The sequence below is a fragment of the Paramisgurnus dabryanus genome, chromosome 1, assembly GCF_030506205.2.
Source record: "Paramisgurnus dabryanus chromosome 1, PD_genome_1.1, whole genome shotgun sequence".
Classification (NCBI taxonomy): Eukaryota; Metazoa; Chordata; class Actinopteri; order Cypriniformes; family Cobitidae; genus Paramisgurnus; species Paramisgurnus dabryanus.
The window spans coordinates 62530127-62554410 of NC_133337.1; the positions used below are offsets into that span (position 1 = coordinate 62530127).

General features: G+C 39.7%; 1 protein-coding gene across 3 annotated transcripts in view; it reads right to left on the reverse strand.

The window, feature by feature from the left end:
* The window catches only part of ank3b (ankyrin 3b), a 123486-nt gene that overhangs the window by 13713 nt on the left and 85489 nt on the right, over positions 1-24284 (reverse strand). For all 3 annotated transcript variants that reach the window (XM_065242789.2, XM_065242788.2, XM_065242790.2), the window contains exons 26-40: positions 20266-20368; positions 19120-19226; positions 17510-17734; positions 14467-14621; positions 14150-14361; positions 13391-13598; positions 13213-13309; positions 12891-13119; positions 11856-11981; positions 10515-10637; positions 10087-10113; positions 9326-9407; positions 2531-8281; positions 559-633; positions 114-245 (exon numbers count right to left, since the gene is read on the reverse strand). In XM_065242789.2, coding sequence (XP_065098861.1) covers positions 114-245; positions 559-633; positions 2531-8281; positions 9326-9407; positions 10087-10113; positions 10515-10637; positions 11856-11981; positions 12891-13119; positions 13213-13309; positions 13391-13598; positions 14150-14361; positions 14467-14621; positions 17510-17734; positions 19120-19226; positions 20266-20368 — 7652 coding nt within the window. The remainder of the gene's footprint in view (positions 1-113; positions 246-558; positions 634-2530; positions 8282-9325; positions 9408-10086; positions 10114-10514; positions 10638-11855; positions 11982-12890; positions 13120-13212; positions 13310-13390; positions 13599-14149; positions 14362-14466; positions 14622-17509; positions 17735-19119; positions 19227-20265; positions 20369-24284) is intronic.

Genomic DNA, 24284 nt, shown 5'->3' on the forward strand with positions numbered 1-24284 from the left:
ATGACTCGTATATGATGAACAATAATTACAAAAAACATAAATCCTATCCTCCACCAGGTCCCATAAACATCCCTTGTTCCCTCCATACCCTCATTTATAAAACGTAGACTTACTCGTAGCGTTTTTACCATCTCGGCTAACCCATTTCTTTAACAGCATGAAACTCTGAGCTGTCAATGAATTGGGGTTTTCCACACGGATCTGATTGATCTCATCCACCGAAAATTCCATTTCCCTGGCCAGTTCTGCAACACATTAAAAATAGATTAACAATCTCGTCGGTCTGTGCCTCGCCCCTGTACACATGTGCAGAGTGCTGCAGTGACTGCAGATGACACACCCTACTGATCATAGCAAACAACCACGCTGAGTGAAAACAACACAACACTGAACTTATATAACAATATTACACAGAGAAAAAATAATATAAACCCAGTATATATTAGCACAATGACATTTTAATCAAAGATTAAAAATGTATTGCATTTTTGTGCAAGAGAGGTTGAGGCACTTTGTCCTCTAGGTGGTGTCCTTTCTCAGTCTTTTGCAAGATCTTACCGGTCCAACTCAAGCCAAGATGATCTGCCACAATTGCCATACGCAGATCTGTCCTTTCACAGGGACTCTGAGGGCCTGAGAGGAGAAGATGGAAAATAATGAACACCTTATAAAAACTTTCCATGATAAAGAGGAGGTTAAAAAGTAATATCAAGTAAACTACCCTTTTCTGATCAAGCACAGACAATCAAAGGTTTTGAGAAAAATATGTTTTTATAGGCCACAACAAAGTGTGGCTCAAGTGTGAGGTACTGATCAGATAAGAGTTTCCAAAACACTTTGGAACTTGCCTGGTTAGCTTGTCAGTGGTTTTAAAAGAGATAGATTTGTGTAAAATGCATATTACCAATCTAATTTAAGAGTCAAATCTTACTATAACAAATCACAAATGAAATATACAGCACATTGTACGTTCAGAGTATCATGCGGGTAGATTTGGTGCTGTACTAGGACTGTGTCACTGTGTGTGTGTTCATAACATCTTGAAATTTCCTTAGCACCTCACAAAGACTAGAGACAAATAAGAATGGCCAGCGGCCTACTAACACTGGCATGCTACAGTAAAACTGACTAATCAGTAGAAAGATCTGGAAACAAGAGACCAGTACACAAGTACATAAGAGAGAGAAAGAGAAAGATGACGACATGACAAAGATGACATCTACAGTCAGATCACATCACAGGCAATCACAACGGCTCATGCAACTAAGATCATACAGTACAAGTGGAAAGTTTTACAAACTAGGCTCGATCTCCACGCCGGAGGCCACTTGAGGCCCAGCACCCTGACTGCCTTCACCTCCATCAGTCCTCTTACTCCTCCTTCTCCTCCTGTCTCTGCCGGACTGCTCAACCTGTGACCTCGCGTCTCTAGCGCACCTGGATGTACCGGAGGGCTGTGTTGGCTCTGATAAAGACGTGTTTCTTGATGTGCTGCTTTCAACATCTTTCTCATATGCCTGCATCTTTTTCTCCGCGCTGGACAGTCGGTCCAGAAGCTTCACTGCGCCACTATGTTTTGAGTCGCTACTAGAGCTTTTGGAAACTTCATGTAAAGGCTTCTGTCCACATTTACTGCCTGATCTACTAATCGGGTCTGTTTTTGAATTTTTTTTGTTAGCTATACCTTTGGTTGGCTGTGCATTACCCTTCTGCTTGACCAGTGTTGTAGTCCTACATTTACCTACTGCTAAAGAGCTAACATTTTTCAACTTCATCATTGGAATTCTAGATTTAGGCTTTATGTCTGGGAATGGATCTAATCGATTCCTGGCTACTGGTCTGAGCTTCTTAATGGATCTCAAATATGTGATGCTATGATTTTTACAATCCAATGGTTTATGCGGTGCTCTCACTGGCAATCTGGACTTTGTTGGCTTTCTTTTAATACTCTTGCAATGAGAAATCATTGTTGTATTTTTCTGAATACTATCATTTCTAAAAGTGTCCATTTTGAGCGAATTGTTACATGGGTTAACATCTTGAAATGTACCAAACATTGACAGCTTATTGCTTTCTACAATGCTGTGTTGCAAGCACTGAGTTCCTGCATTTAAGGCCTCAACATGATTGTAGTTTTTGGAATTATTGCAGTCTTTCTGGGTGCATGTTTGCAGCATTGCCCCTGACGATTCTGTGTTTTGATTGTTCTGGCTTTCTATACATGTTTCTGGTCCTGGCGTTTTACCTTTACAACTGTCTACACAAACAAGATAGTTCCTCTCAACACTGGAAGATCTGAGTCCTACTTTAAAAGAAGAACATAAATTAGAGCTGACTTCCGAATATGGCGGAGGCTCCATGTCGTGAGATTGGTCTGGGAGTTGAGTGCATATCTGAATTATATTGTATGGTATAACTGTGTTGTCCTCCAGCTTAAAAACCTGTGCTCTTTCTACTATCTGTGGATTTGAGGTGACTACATTTGATTTTCTGACCCCATCCCCTATCCTCCCTCCCAATGTATGCTCACCAATCTGAAAAAACTGAAGCCTCTCTTCAACAAAATCCCGTTTGCTCATGTCAATCGCACCACTGCGGGTCATCTCAAACATCTTCCCTTCGTGGAACGGGAAAGGGTTGGGCTCGCTAGTTGGTGTGCTTTCGTCAGTCGGGGTTCTCGCAGGAGTCGTGTCAGGGGTTGTCGCTGTAGACTTGTCATCTACCACTAACCCAAAGGGCTTAGGCTCATCGTCTTTAATTCTAGCATCCACAACTTCATCTTCCCCTCCTTTGGTTGACCAAGGATCAAAGCCCTTTGTTGCAACAGTTTTGAATGGAGTATTAAACTCCTCATCTAGCTTGTAGCTGAAGTACGTATCCGACAAACCCTGATCAGACTGTTTGTCACTGTCTTTTCCATTTCTTTTGTTTGAGGGATCAATGTTCTCTTTGGTCTTTCTGCACTCCTCAGCTGGTGATTCTTCTTCAATGACTTCAAGTTTGCTTTGGCAGCGGTCACTTGGCCTAGTCATATTATCTGACGACCAAATATCTATTCTGTTGTCATTGGGAAAACCAAATGATTTATTAACATGTTCAGTTAGACCGTCATCCTCATCTTGAAGTTCATATCCATCCAGAGAGTCGATCTCTGTAGCGTCTGTGTCATGCGAGAACTCTGCAGTTGTCGCTATAGAGCAATCTGTGATGGACTGATCATTACCATTTGGTTCATAATCATTATCATTTGCTTTTCCATTATCATTTCCCTCTGGTTCTTTATGGTTTCCATTTTTGTCATGTTCTTTTAATTTGCTTTCCTTTTCAATTTTTTCCTCATCAACCTTAAAGGTAAATTTCTTTACTACTGGAACTGGTTTAAAGATTGATTCTTCCTCATCTGAATCGCTGTCATTAGCTCCTGGGGGCACAGGAGATGGTGGCTGGATTCTTATAATGGGTTCAGCAAGTCGACGTTTATCATGCCGCTCCTGGAGATTTACTTCTATCATCTCAGTCTCAGCCTCTGAGGACGGAGTCGACCCCTTTTTCTCAGTCTGTGACGAATCAGAATCCAATGGAGGTGGAGGAGGAAACTCAATATACGCGACTCGTTTGTCTTTTGTCACATTGCCAGTTTCATGTTTTCCATTGGCTGTTTTCTCTGGTTCTCTCAAAGAAAAATGTTTGCCTTGCTCACTATTATCTGACTCCTCTGAAACCTCTGCTATTGGGCTAGCAATACCTGGCACAAATGCAATAAAAGAGTCAGGGGTTCTTGAGGTGAGATCATAGCTGACCTCTTCAGAGCTTGGGGTATCTGGAGTCATTGGACTTTTGCCAGAGCTATCAATAAAAGAGAACTGCTCTAAAGTGTCATCATCAGGACTGCCTTGAGGAGATGTGGGCTGTTTCTGTTTAACTGCGTAAATCGTTCTAGCTTCTGAGCTAACCATCTTTTTGACCGTACTATTAATTGCTCCAGCTGTATCTTTCTCAGACTGTCTTCCAACTTGCATGCTTACATAGACTGGTAAAGTTTTCAACCCTTTGAAACTTTCTCTTGTTGTAACCGTTGATATTTTTTCCACTGAGCTAGTGTCATGTAAACCGCTTGTTGATATACCTTCTGCAGAGATCTCTTGAGACTTCTTTGTCACAGCTTCCTCTCTCTGTAACTCTACACGGCCCTGAATCCTCGGTTTGGTCAAGGTAGGTATGTGTGATTGGCTCTTTTCAGATTGTTTAGGTAATGTGTCTTGATTCACTTTATTTAAACCAGATAATGTTCTAACTGGAATATGAGATTCAATCTTTTTCTTAAAGGTCTTTATTTCAGAGTCGTTCCTACTGATATTATCTTTAGGTAAGGAAACACCTATTTTACTGATCTCATTTTTAGCATCACTTTTAAAACCTTGCTGCTCTTTGTCATGATCTGTTACATTATTGATTATAGATCCATCTTTTAGGCCATGAGACTGAACTTTAGTAGGGCTCTCTTGGGTTCTCGCAACCTTTTTCTCGCTCTTATGTTCCATTACAGAGGGTCTGGTCGTAATGGTATCTGATTTGGTGAAGATTTCAGATGATTTTTCACCTGGCTGCTTTTGAGACAACCATTCTTGAGCTTTGCTACTCTCGGTTTCTACTGATTTTCTATAAGGCATCTGTTCTTCATTGGCAAATTCAGCCTTTGAAGCTTTTGAACCAGCAGAAAACTGATATATAGGTAATTTACTTTCTGGTAATTTTTTGCCCTGTTGTTTCAAATTTGCTGTAGGCACATTTTCATCCTGTTTCTGTGCTTCTGTTTCAAATTTTTGTCGAAATGAGCTTACTTTAGAAGTCTTTACTGGGACAGGAGGGCCTGAAATACCTGTCTTTGACTGCTGAGGAGCATCGTCCTGTTTTGATTTGTCCTCACTGAAGCGTGACAACATTTGTCTCTCGGGACTGTTTGGCAGACTTGAGCTTTTCCTTTCGTTTGTACTGCCAAAGAGCTTTTGCCTGCCTTTGTCCCATTCTGGACTCTTTTGTTTTTTCTCAGGGCTGCTACACACAGAGCTAGGCCCTGACCTCGTCTCCTGTGAAAGTTTGGGTGGTTTCTTTTTCTCAGGGGACTGCAGCTCATCATTAAGTTTTTCTGTCTTGTCTCTGAAAAACTGTGAGACTTCGCTTAGTTTCTCCTCTGCCTCTTTAATAGTTCGATCTACTCTGTCTTCATAAATGAGTTTCTCTCTATTCCTGTCCTGTCTATCTTGAGTAAAACGCATCCAGACAGCATGCTTGGGGCTACCGGGTTCTGTGGTGTAATGTAATACTGTAACTTTGTCATACTGCTCATCTTGTGGGGGAAATTTACCTAATTTGTCTGACGAATCCCTTGCTGACCTGTACTTGGTCTCCTTTCTGGGGCCAGCTACTCTTTCTCCATAAAAACCTTCTGTCCCTTGCACCTCAGTGGTTATGCTATGTGCCTGGTCTGCAGCTGAGTCCTCTGTGTCAGAATGTGATATGTCAAATTTTTCTGAGAGCAACATTTTCTCTGCAAACCTGTATGACTCGCCTCTGAGCTCTGAGAGCTCATCGTCATGATACTCAATAGAATGCTGGCTCAGAAGCTTTAAAGCTTTGTATGATTCATCAGCAATGAGCTGTGCAGAACTGGGACGACTCTCTTCATCTTGAGAGACAGGGGTATTCACTCTGGATGTGTCTAAAAATGAAGGCAGTGATTCTTCAGCAATAAGCTCATCCTCATCCTGAAGAGCCTCATAATCACCCTCAACCTTATCAACAATCTCCTTAAGACCTCGGTCACTTCTACATATAAACTCTGGATGCTTTTTAGTCTCTCTGATTATGACTTCAGTTGGGTCAGATGTGCTGCCCTTTTCTATGTGTACCTCAATTATTCGTTCAACTTTGGGTTTTTTGTCTTTTTCTAGAAAGCGCGGGGACAATTCATCTCCTTTAATGGAGTCTTGGCCAGCTTTGTGCTCAAATAAACCAGCTAGTTCTTTGGAAGGGTCTCTTCCGGACTGAAAAGCTTTCATTAGGTCTCGGACGGACATTGTTGGTTCTTCACTCCTTTCCAAGCCAGGTTTGTGGTAGACCATTCGAGTTGTCGTGGTAATATGGGTTTCTTCTTTGACACATGCTAGCTCTTCAGAGTTGACCTTTTTAATTTGCAAGGCCTTAACTTTATCTTTCATTGAGCTAACTGTCGCCTCAGGTTCAGGACATGCAGGAGGCTTTAAAGCTGCTCCCTCGTCCATTAGTGGTTCACAGGGCTCTTCAGGATGTTCATAGCTTCTGATTACGTGAACAACTTCGGTTCTGGTTTCTGTTACAACAGGGGGAATAGGCACATCTGTGAAGGGGGGTTTTGGTCCGGTGCTCTCTGCACTTTGAGGTGCTGATGGGGTCTTTTCGCTTCTGGTTTCGAAGCCACTATCTGAGAGTGGACTCTTGTCTTGTTCATGGGAAAAGTCATCAGGGGATTCCAGGATAGCATCGGTACCACTATAGGTGTCAGCTAATTTACTCAGGTCTTTCTCCGAGGGAGATGTTCGCATACCTGTGGGGGGCATTTTGAGCTTGTGCTCTGGTTTTATGGCGCGCTTTTGTTTTTCCTCTCCTTCCTTTTTAATTTCATCGTATCTACTTTTTACATCAGCTATTTTGGAGATGGAACTAGCACCTAGATCATTCACTAAATAATCGACCACTTTAGCAAAATCAAGATCATTTTGTGTCACTGACTGTTGTCCATTAGGAAGGGCTGATTCAAATGTTGTCAGAGTTCGAATGGCACTTTGCCGTGCCTCCTCAATTTCATCTTTGGAGAACTCTTCCCATTCATCCTCCGAGGCTCTGTCTTTACTTGAGCTTTTGGTCTCATTCAGGACGTCCTTTGTGAGAATTTCACTTACTTTGACAAGGTCCTCTTTAACTTTCTCCACCAAACTGAAAGTTTCCTCATCCTCAATCTTAGGCTCTTTAGAAACACGTGACTGGAAGCTTTTAGCTGCAGTTGAAGTGGGGTCAGTTTGTAAGATTGCAGTCATTCTTATCAAATCTTCCTTCATTTCTGCTACGTCTTTAAGAATCTCTTGATTGGATGTCAGTGTGGGTGCCGTAGCTTCTCTTAGGGCTGCGGGGGAAATGAACAGTGATGGCTTTGAGGGTTTCTGTCTAGATGTAGAGGACTGTGCTTGAGTGTGTGTCTGAGGTGTGATTGCTATATTGTCTGCTACCTTCTTGTTCTGGGCTTCAGGGAGTACGCTGACCAGAGAAAATACTGGCACGGTCATGGAAGTGGATGATATTGATGTGGTGGTGGTGGCTGGTGATCTAAGAGATTCATAAACAGAACTTGACAAATTGGATCTAAAAGGTGAAGATCTGAGAGTGCTATAGTTTGATATAGAACCAGCAAGTGTTTTCTCAGCCTCAGTGAATGCTGCACCGACACTGGCTGTAGCTGCTTGTGTTGTGGCTTGTATTCGCTCCTGCAAACTATTAGTCCCTCCTGAAAACAGACGGGAAGATGCAGTGGAGGATGAGGAATATTTTACTGGTGAAATGGATCCGTTCAACAGGGCGGTTTCTGACGAAAGAGATGACAGAATCGTTTCCCTGGGTGTGTCTGTGGTAGGTTTAATAGACATAAAGCTCGATAGATTACGAGCGGTTGAGCACACTGCTGTACTTGTGGGGGTCTGGGCTGATTTAAATGATAAAGATGCGTATGTATTTGGGGATGACTTTACAGAATCTGACTGGGTAACTGTAGTATAAGTTCTCTCTAGCAATGATGCAGATGATGAATTTAAGTAAGCTCTTGAGGAAAGTGACGCAGCAAGCCCCTTAATGGACACAGGATCTGTTCCAGTTTTACCCGGAGAAGACAGGACACCGGACGAAATTGGAACTTGGTTCTGGGATTGCGGAACCACAGTCTTGATGGAAGATGACATAGACCTGTATGTTCTAATGGGTGATGCTATATCGCTAACTGACTTTGTAGGGGAAGCATTTGAAGGTCCCAAAGTAGACTTGATTGGAGAAGTAGACGTAATGGACCACACAGATTTTAATGGCGAAGCAGATGGCGTGACGGTAGGTGAACTGGAGAGGGAACCCAGTCCACATTTTGTTTGCCCAGGGACGGTAATAGGAGCAGACGACCATGCCTGGTAAGATCTTGTTGAAAAGACAGGTTTGTGAGTGTAACCAGCAGGCAGTGTTCTTGTTGTGCTTCGTTCAACTGTTTCTTTAAACACACAAATGAAATCCAACAGAAATTCAACAAAAAGGTGAAAAAACAGAGAGACCAGAAGGAAAAAATTGGTCAGTGGCTTGGATTGTCTTACAAGGAGGTAGAACAGCAGTTTATGACGTGAAATGGAACTGAAGATGAGGATGGTGCCAAAATAAAGATAATCCACGGAGACCCATGGTTCACAAAGGGTTCACAAAACAAAACTGAAAGGCCAACAAAGCACACACGCAAAAGGATGACAAAACATAAAATGGCAAGACAAATGCACAGGATTACAGTTTCACTTTTGACTTTCGATGTGCTAAATTCTCCTGTGACTGACTAACCTCAGTTGCTACAGTGCCTTTTATCTGTTTGGTCCAAAACAGGTTTTTGCCCAAATCAGGTATTTTGACAAAACAGAAGTCTCCAAAACAAACAAACAAACAAAAACCCCATCCTTGTTCCTCTACTACAGCAAAATATATTACGACAAACGCAGCCTAAACTGCTACAGTTTAAAGTTCACAGTATTTCTGTGCTTCATGCAGGTCTGATTAACCTCGGTGACAGGCAATTCAGTGCAAACTGTGACAGCCCCAGAAAGAATCTACCTGTGGCTCTTCATGCATTTCCATCAAAAATAAACCAAGAAAAAATTCTGCACAATCACAAAGCCAAAAGGAGCAAGACTGGTATCAAAGAAAACGAGAATGGTTTTTATTTTGATGCCATACTGCAGTTTTCACATTAATACGTCAGTCAAACTCATAAGTGAAATGGTAAATATGTTGCAATATATGATTATTCTTGTCAGTGGGGGGATGAACAGATCAAATAATAATATCACAAGCACGATGCAAGCACAGCACACCAAATAAAATACCAATGTCTGACATGCAAACAAAACCAATAAACAAGCATGTGAACTCGGTTTCATGTATGATAAGAATGTGCAGATAAATCAATCATGTTTATATCATAGTTTATGTGAGTCACAGTATGAAACATGTTAGCTTTAATCAGTTCAAATATTAGTGAAAACATAACACTCACTCGTTCCAGGCTCGGTCAGATAGCTGTAGCGCTTACGTAAGGCTAGAGATGCAAAGGTATGACGTCGCTCTGGTTTTTCATTCTGTAACAACAACAACAACAAATCCTCCAATCAGTTCCTCCATTAACAGGTCGGCTTTCTAACAATGACATAATAACAGCTTTTCAAAAAAGATATTATTTAATTATGTTTTAATTGTGTATCTTATAAACAATTATTTTACGGTTGGTATCTAATGTGACCGTTTTTCAAAATTGCTATGAAATTATAATAAGTTGTATTTAAAATACTGAGATCGGTCAGACTATAGAGTCGAAAATTTTAAGGAAATTCTGTGATTTCCGTTCATTATTAAGATTATGAAAGAGGAAAAATAACTATGATCGTCAATGTGCTCATGAGTGCCGATCTAAAGTATGTTGTTACAAAACAAACAAATAATGGGTCATATTTACGAAACACAAGAAAATGTAAATTGTAAACATTACATTTCTGCACAATGATTTGTTTAGCTTGTGTTTCATAATTAAAATGACGTTGGACCGCTTTTACGTGATCTAATCAAATCTCAACAGTCTAGGCAACAACACCTGGAGTACGGATGAATAAGCCTGCAGAATATTGCAGCACATGCAGTACATTTAGAGTGCATTGAATGTACAGTACACTGCTGGGACCAAGCCGTCTAAATCATAGAGAAAGTAACCCAAAGCAAAAGCAACTAGCACATCACATGAAAATGAGGGGACAGCACCATTACCTCTTCTTCTGGATCCGAATCCGCATCCTTTCGGTTCCCAAGATGCATTGCAGAAACAGAGGGGATAACATAATGTAGAGCAGGGGAAAGAAACATCAGGATGTGAAAAATGCGATTGAAAGCATACTGAGATCAAGTTACCGCAAAGCCACAGCGACAAACGTAAAGGGGTGAAAAAAAGACAAAAAAGCACAGAGCAGCAACCACAGAAGCTTGTGCACCTTTGGCCAAAGCAGGATCCAAATCAAACATGTGATTTGGGTCGATCACAACCACAACATCAACCTGACAGAAGCTTTAAACAGATAAAAGACACACTCAGGCAGTCTGAGCCAAATTTAACCCTTAGTGCCTACAACACTGCTCTATCTTTCCTGAGTATGAGGGTGGCATGATATGACACAGATGACCACAGTTCAATGTCTTACCTTTTTGAGTCCTGGCAGTGTGATGTTCAAATTACAGATAGGGGTCTGAACGAGACCCTTAGAAGTTTTGACCTCTCTCAGGAAGGACAGGCGACCACACGGCTCCTGGCTGCTGTCCCGAACCTACAGAGGACAATGTTATTTGCTTAGGTTACACACAGTGTACGCTGGAATGCTTGTGATGAATCTCAGTTTCAGACATTAACACAAAGCAGACATCATAAAACAAAGAGGATAATGGCTCAGATCATTCAATTTAAAAAAGTACATTTTACTGTAACACTAAAAATATTCTCATTCCTATAATGCATTGGAATTTTGATAAAAAAAGAATGTATTTAGATATAAAGATATTCATTACTTTATTATGAAAATGTTAAAGGTGCCAAAGAATGCATTGAAATAATATGTTACATTGTATTTTGATATCTAGGGCGCGACAGTGGCCTAGTGGTTCATGTAGGTTGTCTACAAACCGGAAGGTTGGTGGTTCAATCCCCGGCTCCACCGGACCAAGTGTCGAGGTGTCCTTGAGCAAGACACCTAACCCCAGCCGCTCCCGACGAGCTGGCTGGCGCCTTGCATGGCTGACACCGCCGTCGGTGTATGAATGTGGGAGTGAATGGGTGAATGTGAGGCAAAATTGTAAAGCGCTTTGGATGGCCATAGGTCTGTTAAAAGCGCTATATAAATGCAGTCCATTTCTACATAGAATGTATGTGGAAAATTTTTTCCATTTACTACCCTAGGATTTGCTTTTAGAATGAGATGGTCTATTGTTACCTTATTTGAAAGAGTCATCATGAATAATAATGTTGAGCTCTGCTCTGATTGGCTGTTTCTCAGAGCGGCTCATTTCAGTAGCTCTGTGTGTAAACATACCTTATGTTTGAGCCTGATACAGATTTTGAGATATAAACAATTATTCTGAGATTGGAAATGGCTGTTTCTGAGTGGTAAGTTTGTCAATAGTAGAACTTCAATCTAAATGCTAGCATATAGTGCTAACTCAGCAGTCACAACTTTGTTTTTAGCATTGTAACAACATTGTAATTAATTTAATGTGTCATTTAATGTTGGGGGCGCACAGCTCGATTGTAATGTTTCTGTCGTGTTACGTTGAGATTGGTCTGTTTTCCAGCGGTCTTTTGCATGCACAAGGTTTACACGGAAGGAGGAAACAATCTTGTTTGAGGCTCATGATATGTCATTACCATGTACAGAAAGTATGTAAGTAAATACAGTTTTACATTCTAGGGCACCTTTAAATGTATTTATTTCATATTATTAGTATTTGTTATACTGAAAATTTTCTTGATGTATCCACTGCAGAGCATGTACCTTCACACAGAATGGCAGTCTGTTTTCCTTGAATGCGTAGAAGTTAAAAACCAGCTGCTGTCCAGATTTGGTCAGTGGTACCAAATTGCCGTAGCAGTCCACATGAATGGGTTTTCCTTCTAGTACCTTTAAACAGCCAGGGGAAAATGTTTATATAAAACATTGACATGCAACCTTAATGTCCGTGTGAAATCTGATATTAAATGTGTTCTCAGTCACACCTCAACAAAAATTTGTTGTTAACCACCCTGCCAAATTTTAAAATCTTGAAAACAGGCAGAATTATCTGCTCTAAAAAGCTGGAAGCGTGTCCGCTGGAGGCGTTGAAACCACACCCACTCATGAAAATGTGCCGTCTTGCTCAACTTTTAATTACCGCTTCAACCTGAATAGATGCTCGCAACTGTGTTGGGGGCGGGGCCATGCTCAGCAGCTCCAGTTAGAGGTCTTCACGAGTCCACTTACTGTAGATCTGAAAACCTGAGGTGCGACCTGAGCGGGTTTTGTTCCAAAAGTTTCACGTGTGCCTTAAAGACACGGATCGGTTATAATATTAGCGGCATCGGGTCTCAGGTTACTTAAAATGAATATTTTTTTCGGAAAGGACCCGAGAAGACTCTGACTATCTCGCGTGTGTCCTTTTATCAACCCCTCGTCTGTTTGAAAGAGCGCTTGCGACATTGTGTGGCTGGCGGTAGGTTAATTTTCGTTGAGAATTTAAATGCATATTTAAGCCGTTACCGTGGTGTCGTTGTCCGTCAGATAATAAAGTAAAATAAACAGAGCAGCGTGCCAAATTGGATGCAAGGCCAACAGGGTTTCTTTCTTTCTGTCTGACTAGGGCGTGAGGACTGCTTACCGCACACATCGGTATTGTTTACATTCAGGTCCAGTCAGGTAAAAAACAAATTGCCACAGGACTTTACATTTTATTAACTAAATCAAATATTTTGAACAGGCGGCTTACACTTTCTCAAATAGGAAAAATTAGTAGCATACATTTTTAAAATATACAGTAATAAAAATATAATGTACCTCAATGTCTTTGCTTCTGGCCACCTCCTCAAAGTTCTCCTGCTGCTCCAGAGTTTTGTCCACTTTATCATCCGTCATACAGAAGCAACGCAGGCTGGACTCCACCGGGTCGTTCATTTTGGCAAACACCACAAACTTGGCCATGTAGGGCACGCAGATGAGCTCTCTGTAGAGCTGAGTGGCCAAACCCACAGTCTCTGGTATCTGATGGCAGTCTGCCAGCCAAAACCTGGAGACAAGACAAAGCTCATCATGTGCACTCTAAAAATGGATATAGAGCAGGTGAGAGAACGACTTTACAAGAAAAGTCTTTTTTCGGTACCTGGCGGAAACGTTTGTGGTGAAGGACACGCAGTCATTCATGAATGTGAGTGGTGTTGTACCAGTGATGTCCTCCCATTGAGCCGGTGATGTGCCACCTGCGTCAAGTACAAATAACTCGATTTATACGTTTTTATTATTATACACCAGAAAGCCGGTGTATAATCAGCCAATCTTACCGGTTATACTGCAGAGGAGACGAAGACTAGGTGTTGTATCTCCTTTGTATCCATTGAGCACACCCTCTCCAGATAGAGGAGGTACAGGGATGGTCATGGTGATGGGCTTGTGAAACTTTCTCCTGCGAGGCTCAACCGTCACGATGGGGCTGAAGGTTGCACGATTCCCTATAATATTCTTCACAGCTTCAGTTGGCACAGGCTGAGCCTTTGGAAAAAATTCCATAATAATTTTCAGTTACAATTAGTTCAACTTACTTCATCAAAGGTGAAGTGTGTAAACGGTGTTAGGGAGAGCAGGGACGAAAGTCTCAGAAAAATTTTGAGAAGGCAAACTTCAGGATGTGTTACATCACTAAATAACCTGTAGATTGATCAGTACTGTAACGAATGAAACGAGAAGCACAACGCATTATAAGGTTAAAATACCACTTTAGGAATTTACTTATTATGGTTGAAAACAGTTTTCTGGACCTACACGTGCAAAACGATGAGGAAATAACGCGATATTTGTCAGCTCTGTCAGGGGTTGCGTGGGTAAGATAATGTCATAGTTTGGAATGCAAATGTTGTCAGGGTTTGGAGAAATTGTCCCGGTTCTCCCCTATTAGCATCACCAAACAAACTAGTGATTGTTAACAAAGTGGTCTAAAATATCAATAAGGCTCAATAAACAACTAAAAGGATTCAACATTAAACCACGTTGCTTAATAAACAAACCTATAATCTACAGTTGAAAGATATGGAGATATGAAGTACCTGCAATCCAACTCTGATCTTTTTGGTAAGCGCACCCTCGGGGAAAGAGGCCTGGACCAGATTTACAGTCTTACTGGACAGAAGCCCTCCCTCTGGACCCATCTGATTGGTCTCCTGTTTGATCCGTGACACCACCGCAAAGTATTGTGGAAAATCTTTGGTAATAATCCTGCAGATACGCTTCTTCTCCAGATCTGCTGAACTGTCCAGCTCTGTCAAAAACACCACAATGATGTATACAACAAGTGTTAGATTGCAAAGGATTTGCTAGGCGGTTGCTAGGGCGTTGCTGGGTGATTGCTAAGTCGAACTTTTACCTTCATCCATGCCATTGAGGAGCTCATGGAGGTCTTGAGTCTTGCAATCATAATGATGCTCCTTCCAGGTCTCTCCATTCTCACTCCTCAGCATGATGAGCTCGCGCTCATCCCCCCTCATGGATCCGAAATGAGGGATCTCAACAATCACAGGGCTGTAAGACACACCACAGGCCTTTAAGACTGGCAAGATTCACAATAATAAACACAGATCGGCAGGAGATGCTGATGAGATGATAAAACACATTCATGTTACTTTGGGGCAAAAGAGGGGCACTTGGCAAATGCATTGAGATACTGAAGACCCAAGACTGCTGAACTCAAGGGGACAAATGCAGAGATGTTACTTAAACAATGTGATAGTTTAGTACAACACTTTCTCTTTTACCAAGCGTCACTGCTTCATGCTTTAAAAATTAAATCCAAAAGTTTCAAACCAAGTTAAATGCAAAATAAAGATGGACTGCAAAAAATCCTATTCTTAATTTATCTTTGTCTTGTTTTTCTAAAACGTACTACTTTAATGCAATGGCTAGACCAATACACTTTCTGTGTCAGATGGTACAACCAGTGTAAAACTAGAAAAAATGCTATTTTATCAAACACATTTTAATTGTATTTCAAAAGTATATTTATAAATTTCAGGCAAAAGCTTAAAGACCATTTCAAAAGATGAAAACAACACTGGTCCAGAAGCACTTCCTGTTTCAGTTTTTGAACACTAGATAAATGTTAGGATCAAATACAACCAACAGAACATATAGAACTGAATCAAAAAGTTAAACAAACATCTTAAAGATGATGATATATGTGAAATTTAAAAAAAACAGTCACAAACTGAAACAGGAAGTGTTTCTGGACCAGTGTTGTTTACATCTTTGAAATGGTCTATACCAGCATCCAAGTAGAATTGTTAAATGTAAATTAATTGCAGAGGTCAGGTGGTGCAACCAGAAAGTCAGTGGGTGCAAAGGTATGAATTACCGTCATAAGCTATTTTGTTTTAATAAATGCAAGGTAAGGTTGTCTATAATTGTTATTATACTTTTAAAAAATTATTGTTCCTTAATATATAGTTCTCAAAGCTTAATTTTATGTTTATATGTTGATTTACACTTTCAAACTATTTTCAGGATTATAATTTTAAATGCCACTTTCAAATAAACAAACAAACAGCATGACACAGGGAGTGCATTAAAACTTATCTGGCAAACAGGCAATGATCAGTTGTACAACCTGACATTCTTTTGAATGGGGATATCAAAAAACATCAATAAAATGTCCTAAACTTTTAATAAACAAAACTTTTTAAACACATTGTTCCTGAATCCAAAAATATGCATAAAATGTAAATATATTTAAAGATTTTTTTGTATAAAAGCATGAATAGAGAATCTATTCTTATATAAATAAAAATTTTTCTTAGCCCTTTGGCAGAGTTCTTGCTATATAAAACTAAGTGTATTTTGCTATTTTAATGGGACTTTTTTTGACATTCTGATTGATACAGAATGTTTCAATGAAATTAATAAAAAAATTACACCTTGGCAGTAAATAGAAACTACTATTCTGATAATGAGAATTTAAAGTACAACATTTGGGCTTTCAAAACCAGATAATGTTTAGCATAATAAAATCACAAACACAATGTATGAAATGACATTAGAATCATGAAATGATGGAAGAAAATATTTAACAGACAGAGAAGGTACCACAAAAAAATCGTTCATGTCTGAAGTCCCCACACTTCAAATCACTGTAACTCTGATTTAAACTATCCAGACACATTAGATGCTAAATGGTGTAAAATAAATACAATATAGATTGCAAGAGTAACGTAAGAGGGACCCTGTCCTCTAAAAACATTGATACCTTCTCTATAACTAAAAATCATACAGGATCTCTCTATTATAGCATAAAAACAGCCATGGCTGCAGACAGACATGCTCACCAAGCACAGGATAACCAGCCCATACAGCGGATATGATTGACTTTCAGTGATCTACACGCTCACTGAAAGCCCAAAGAAAGAGATGTAGAGATGAAGAAAAGGAAATCAGCCACGGCATCATTCAAATTCGACAAGAAGTGCAATGACTTCTTTAAGCACATACACTCCTACCCCGTAAATTTTGTTCCTCGTGGGCCGAGCTGCAAGATTGGGGTAACGTAGCTCTCGCCCTCGCTAAGAGAGGGGCGGTTTCGGGGGAGATGCAGTTTACTGAATTATATCCATGCAGCATTCAGAGGAACAAAAAGGAGGAAGATTTTAAGATTTCTGTGGGATAGGACACTATCTCAGAGCTTCACTTATCTAATTTGAATTTTGAACTGCCTTCTCTGATTGCTGTCATATAATTCCTTTATTACTAACATGGTGAAGATCTTTCAGCAAACCTCAAGAGTTAAAATTAAAGGTGCACTGTGTAAATTTTAGATAAATCTCTTGTCAGAAATACAATATATATATAATCTACATAACTATATTATCAATGATGTATAAAGACCTTACATAATGAACTGTATTGTTGTACTACCTTAGAATGAGCTGTTTTGTCTACATACACCCCTGGGGCGCTCACATGAAAGTCACCATTTCGCGTGGCCATGTTTCTACAGTACCCCAACAGACAAACAACTCTACAGAGCGCATTTGTCACTACGTTGTCTCAGACGATGACGTGTTTGTCCTGTAGCGGCTACCGTAGCTTCTCTATGCATCTCGAAAAGGATGGTTGAGCTGTGGACTGAGGGGCTGGTTGCAATTCATAATCTCACCACTAGACCTTTAAAATTCACAGCTCTTCAGCCTCACAAAAGATTTTTAAAGTGACCTGCAGGATGCCATCGTAAGAAAACTGTACTAAATGAAGGGTTAAAATTCAAGTGCTGTAGGCATCGGGGTCTGCATGGCATTATGGGACAAAGCCACTTTGTCTCACTACTGAAACAGTTTACCGTCACACACAGATGGTTTTCATGGAAATGATCAGGAAAAGCACAAGTCGTCAAGAATAAACAAGGATGGGAGGACAGAACCTACCCCAGAAACTGAGCCCCGGCTGGGCCCACTTCCACCAGTCTGCTCGCCAGACCCTCTCCCTCCACCATGGGCGGCAGTGACGCCAACTTGTGTCGCTTGACTAAACGACACGTGATGCGCGTGGGTGCCGTACACTTGCGTGGCGGGATGATGATCCGCATGCCGTTGTGCCGACTTCCTCGCATGGAACCGCCCCGGGCGTCCACCATGAAGCTCACCAAAAACCTGCAGGAGAAAGACGATCCGATAAGAGAAGATGAATAACGCTCGGCCCCCTTAAGGATTTGAGAGGTGAGTCGTCCCATGCTGTCGGACTTAGGAAACAGATTATTTGGGGTCATTCCGTGCTTCATCAAAATCCGGTGAGATGTAAGAATGATGGTTTTAATATTTATCGTTAGTTTATAAAGACAGTTATAACAATACAACCAAATCACACAATTCAAATCACATAGATATATAATGCCAAATATATTAGTTTTACCAGTGATTTTAAGATATGGATGCGGTGATTTTGTTTATGAACCTTAAAAATCTTTAACTCGATTTTTCTCAAAATTAACTTTGCTCAATATAAACTTCAAACACGTGTAGCTCTGATTTTGTGTCAGATTTCAACAAATTATACATCGTTTTCAAGTTTTTTTTAAAGGGGACATTTCACAAAGCTTTTTAAAGATGTGAAATAAATCTTTGGTGTCCCCAGAGTACATATGTGAAGTTTTAGCTTGAAATACTGTATAGATAATTTATTATAGCATGTTTAAATTGCTAATTGTAGGTATACTGTAAGCAAAAATGTGCCGTTTTGGGTGTGTCCTTTAAAATGCACATGAGCTGATCTCTGCACTAAATGGCAGTGCCGTGGTTGGATAGTGCAAATTAAGGGGCGGTATTATCCGCTTCTGACATCACAGGGGGAGCCAAATTTCAATTACCTATTTTTCACATGTTTGCAGAATATGGTTTACTACAACTAAGTTGCTGGGTTGATCTTTTTCACATTTTCTAGGTTGATAGAAGCAATGGGGATCCGATTATAGTACTTAAATATGGAAACAGTCTGATTTATTGATATGTCCCCTTTAATAAAGAATGTAAAAAATATACATATAGAAATATGTATATATTTGTTTTTTGAAAATTTGCTCATTCTGACTCATTTCACATATTCACATCTGCTATAGGCCTCTGTCCTATAGATATCAATACTAGTGTAAGGTGTTGGATGCTTAAGCACTATTATCAAGTAACGAAATAAACCATGTGCTGTTTTTACAGAAAGTGTTTTGTTACTGAAAAAGATTCAGTTTGCTCTTCAACTGCACAGTTAAGTGAAAATCAAACACAGAAAGGAAACTGTGATCACTGGGATTAATCGTCACCTGTTGTCATAATGAATTAATGGAGAAGAAAAGCTGCAAAGAAACATAGAAATATGAAGCAGGACAGAACAGTTAAAGCCTGTAAAATATTGGTGTGCTTTTATTGTATTATATGGCATTGTATAGATCTCTGATATTTTTATTGTTCACTGATGGACTTTATAAGAAAAGAAGTATAAAGAGTGTTCAGATGATTGATGGACACAGCATCCCCTCATCTCTTACCCTGAATGAACGGGGCTGGACACCATGTTGACGTTGTCCAATGAGTCTGGAGTCCAGCTGTAGCGTCTCAGTGAGTCAGTGTTGTACTCTTTGCCTAAAGCCAGATGCTACGAGAGAGAAAACAAACAAGTCCTATTTCTATTCACTGTCATAAACCGCAGTACAGGCTCTGTGCTTTCACAACGCTCTTGTATGAAAGCGAGATCTGCTCTCTGCTCAAACTTCAATTAACATGTCAAACTTGATATGATCTCCTCACCCTGCGGGTGACAATGACAAAACCTCATGCTAGAAAATAAACTTAAGAGGTGGAGGAGAACGGATGAATAAAAAATCAGATGCAAGATCAAAGACAGCCAAAACAATGTGATAAGCTGTCAAAAGCATACGGATAGATGATGGATGAGAACGCAAAAAGAAACCAAAACATACAGGAGCCACAGCGAATGCAACTAGAAGAGTTTGCCTTGCTTTGGGTTGTGGATTGGAAAACAATGCCGAATTCCTGTGCATTTAATACCTTATAATGGGGGTCAACCAGGGTGGGCATTTCTTTACAAACCCCCTGAAGCGTTTGAAGAAAAGAGACATTCATCAAATCACTACAACTGCACTGACAAACCAAACTTCATCAGTGGTTAACCTACTGGGATTTATCTCCAACCATTATTGTATTCTTGTGTGATGGTATCAGAAGGAAACCTCACACACTTTTTATAATAAAAGTTAGAAACGTTGTACCTTTTTGTCACTGGGGTGGTACCTTTTAAAAAGGTCCTAATATGTACCATTTAGAAACAGATATGTACCTATGAGGTACCAGCATATACCTTAGAAGTACTGTATCAATATATACCTTTTAGTTTCAAAAGTGTGGTTTTTGATAAGGTAGCACCCCAGTGACAACTTTTGTACCTTCATTTACTTTTTTCATACCGCTAATATTTACTATAGTACTAAACTAGTACCGTATTTCTGTCTTATGGTATGTACATGGTATTCCAAAGAACTTGAAAACCATGATTATTATGGTCATGTAGCTTTAAAATGTATTTATTCATGGCTGTACGCCACAAATTCTAACACACAAACAACTCAACTGACGACAATAACAAGACACAAAAAAGCAAACGAAAGTGGGCATACCGTGTCCTTTGTGGGTGCCAGGATCTCGTCGATCATCATGCTGTCTCGGTTGAAGGAGCTTCGGTTGAGGGTGTTGGACCTATCCGAACTAAAGGAGCGCAGGCTGTTGGCATTTACAGTAATACCATACAGTGCGGGGGAGTGACAATGGAATACACACAAAACACACACCCACATAGACACAAACAACAAAAACACTCATTACTGCATGTAACTTCCAGGGAAAGTGATCCACAATAGCTAAAGGCAGCGTCCCACAAGCCAATATCGCAATATTGCTCCGCGGTGCCACAGCATAAGTTAAACAAGGGCACCTGACATTTATCTGATGTTTAAGGTCTCGCAAATATATTTAAAAACAGACTATATGGAGTATGTGTTTATGCACAGTATGGCTGCATTCACACAGCACCAGAATACGGTTGACACCCCTGTATTTGAGTCCTTAATATGGTTATTTAAGGGAGTGACAGTAAATTTTCCCGACTCACAGACGCATTTACGTAGAACGGAATCGTACTGGACAACAATTTATATATGACGTCACCCATCACTATTTGATACTGTGTTGAGTGCATCTTCTTATATCTTTTATAAGCATTCATAAATGCTACAACGCAACGCTGACCCTTCTATGTAAGAATGCCACAGGCATCCATGTGCCGCTTCTGGTATTTTGTTTAACGATTGGATCGTGCCTTGTTGTTGTACAATGCTACAGTAAGTCCAATGCGAAAATGCATTTTTGAAATTAAAGGTGCATTGTGTAACTTTTAGAAGGATGTCTAGACAAAAATGCAATATAATATACATTACTATATTATTAGTGGTGTTTTAAAGACCTTACATAATGAACTGTATTGTTTTTATTACCTTCGAATGAGCCGTTTTCGTTTCCTCTTACAAGAAAGTTGCTGCCATGTTTCTATAGTAGACCTTAATGGATACACTGCTCTATAGATTGTGTTTCATCCCTACGTTGTCTCAGGCGATAACATGTTTGTCCTATGGCGGCTACCGTAGCTTTACTATGCATTTTGAAACTGAGACGTTGGTTGCAATTCTCAATCTCACAGCTGAAAAACCCACATTATACCTTCCACACCCATCACTTTGGTTACGGTGATATTTGCGAGTAAATTACAGGCTTGTATCGACGGTTGTTCATTCATATAGACGGTATAAATGATGTCACTGTAATCTGCTGTATGAACAGGACATTTTCAAACCAAGTCAGTTGTCACTTACAAAATTTTGCTTTGTGAATGCCTGTAAGTGTCGAAAGTTTTTCTATTTTTTATTAGTAGTTTAATATAATTACCATGGAAACTGACTTGTTTCTGACTTTGATGTTTCTGAGCAGATCTCATTCACTGTAAAAAAAATTCCGTAGAAATTGCAGCTGGGTTGCCGGTAACTTACCGTAGATTTAAATTTATGTTTTTTACTGGCAACATTTTGTTCAAAGTTAAATGAAAATTAAACATTAACAAGTCTTTGTCTTTACAGAGTAAAAATAAAAAACAGCATCAAGCAAAACATTCTGGGAAACAAAATCTGAAGCAAAAAACAGAAAAAGGTTGATGATGATTTCTGGTTCCCAGAATGCTTTGCATGAGGCTGTTATTGTTTAGTTTTATTCTGTAAAGATAAATTATTTTGTTCAAAGATAAAGTTAATATTTAAAATTTATTTAAATTTGAACAAACTGTTGCCAGTAAATAACATAAATTAAATCTACGGTAAATTGCCGGCAGCCCAGCTGCAATAACATTGTAATTTCTACGGATTTTTTACAGTGTTGGTCACTGCCAAGGTCATTATCTTCAAAACTTTTAATGTGATCATGTGCACAAACTTGCTCTGATTGTTTAAAAGCCGCTTCTGCGTAAAAATCGTATTTAAAAATTGGCTGGTGAAACGCTGACTTTACACAAGTTAAAACTCAAAGAATACATTCTGATGTGTTAATAATTCAGAACTTTACAAAGATTTGATAGAAATGGACACATTCACCGATGTTAGTCTTAAATGATATGTTAGTAAATATTGGTAATGAATAAATGCATGTTGCATACTGTAGTACTGAAAGTGATTGATTCTGATTTGAATTTGTGGGGAAAGCTGAGGTCAGCTGCAGTAATGCTGACCGATCTGATGTATGAGTGCTACTCTCTGTCTGATCACAAATCAGATTCGGTTCTCACAGCATGATCTGGCACGGCTTGCTGCAAGAGGAGAACCTGTTTCTGAACCTTTGACAACAAGAACCTGACTGGATGAAATAAGATTTGACTGATGATTTATAAATCCCTGGAAGCTACATTAAGGATTTTTTTCTGTGAAACCTGAATATAAATAAATCAAACTGTCAGCACAAAAACTGAAATTAAACTATAGTCCACAAACAACAACAACAACAACAATAACGTAAATTCTTCGTGTGACGACAATGCTTCATGTCATAATGACTGAGGATATAATGTGGGAGGGGTCAGAAGCATCATGCCCTCTTACCTGACTTTAGGACTATGATGAGAGAGTTTGGAATGGGGTGGAGAAAGAGGAAGAACAGAGGAAATTGAAAGCAAGACGTCAGACTTTCAACAGAAAGCATCTCTTGAGAAATGCTTAACTAACTGATGCTTATGGGAATTAAACAGAATAACTTTTATTATTTCTGGCATTTCTACTAAGCATTTCATTTGTTATGTGATGATTTTCCACATGGATGTTTGGTCGAGTTCACCTCTGAAAGCATCTTCTTTAATTTAGATCAATATTACACATCAACTTTAAAGGTTAAGAGTGTAATTTCTCACCAGATGTAACAGTACATGACTGCCCAAAAATTTCCCATCTGTCATTGGTTAACCAGATAAACCCGCCACAAACTTACAAACCAAAGTTGCAGTGTCAGGAAAAATGTTTTGATAAGACCACACTAGTGTTGGGCGATATGCCCCATTTTGAGATCGTCCTATCGTCAGCCTGTGAGATCGTCAATACACAATAGTATAAGGGGGCGGGGCAGTAGTTTACTCATTTATCAAACTTCTGCCCCACTATTTTACTTATAACAAGTCACTTGATTAGTGGACAAAAAAGAAGCAAGGGCAACACTGTCATGACCGCATTCTTAAAACTGATGCAATTAATTCATCCACATCATTAAGTCTAAAATTTCCTGTGTGCCAGGGAGTGGGAACAACATACTCACTGGTTTAAACCCTCTGTGCGTGAAACAACCTCTGTAGCGCAAGGAAATGTGAGAGCCGCGAGATTACAAGTTCAGGTGCTAGAAGTAGTCCATGCCATGCGCATTCAGGTCCGAGACACGCGCTTTGAGTCCAGAAATCTGCGCGCATTAGAAGCTCTCTCGCGCAAAGTAAAGCCCACAAACCCTCTAATACGAGGAAAAGCATGCAATGCGCATGTCACTGTGAATCTATGATGATAATAATAATAACTATCACCAACTATCGTCATGAGAGCCCGCCATTAGCGATACATCTGACGATCGTTGATACACGATACCATCGTCTATTGGCACAACCCTTGACCACACAGCCACAGTGTTTCAACTTTTTGGGAAATAAGTCTACAAATATTTACATCTGATTGTGTATATTAAGCAAAGAAATGGTATTTTAAAATATTTTAACATTACAACTGTATTTCTACAGTCAATTTACAAATGATTCTTCCTCATATTGAGACAACATCTGTTTTCTAAACATTACATTTCTAAACATGTTCATAAAAAGATACTGTTAATTTACTCACCCCCATGTCATCCTAGATAGTTATGTCTTTCTTTGTTCAGTCAAAAAGAAATTAAGTTTTTTGGGAAAAACATTTCAGGATTTTTCTCCATATAGAGGACTTTAGTGAACCTCAACAGTTTACAGTTTAAATGCAGCTTCAAAGTTCTCTAAACGATCCCAACCATGGCATAAGGGTCTTATCTAGCCAAATCACTGTTATTTTCGAATAAAAAACTAACAAACTTTTAAACC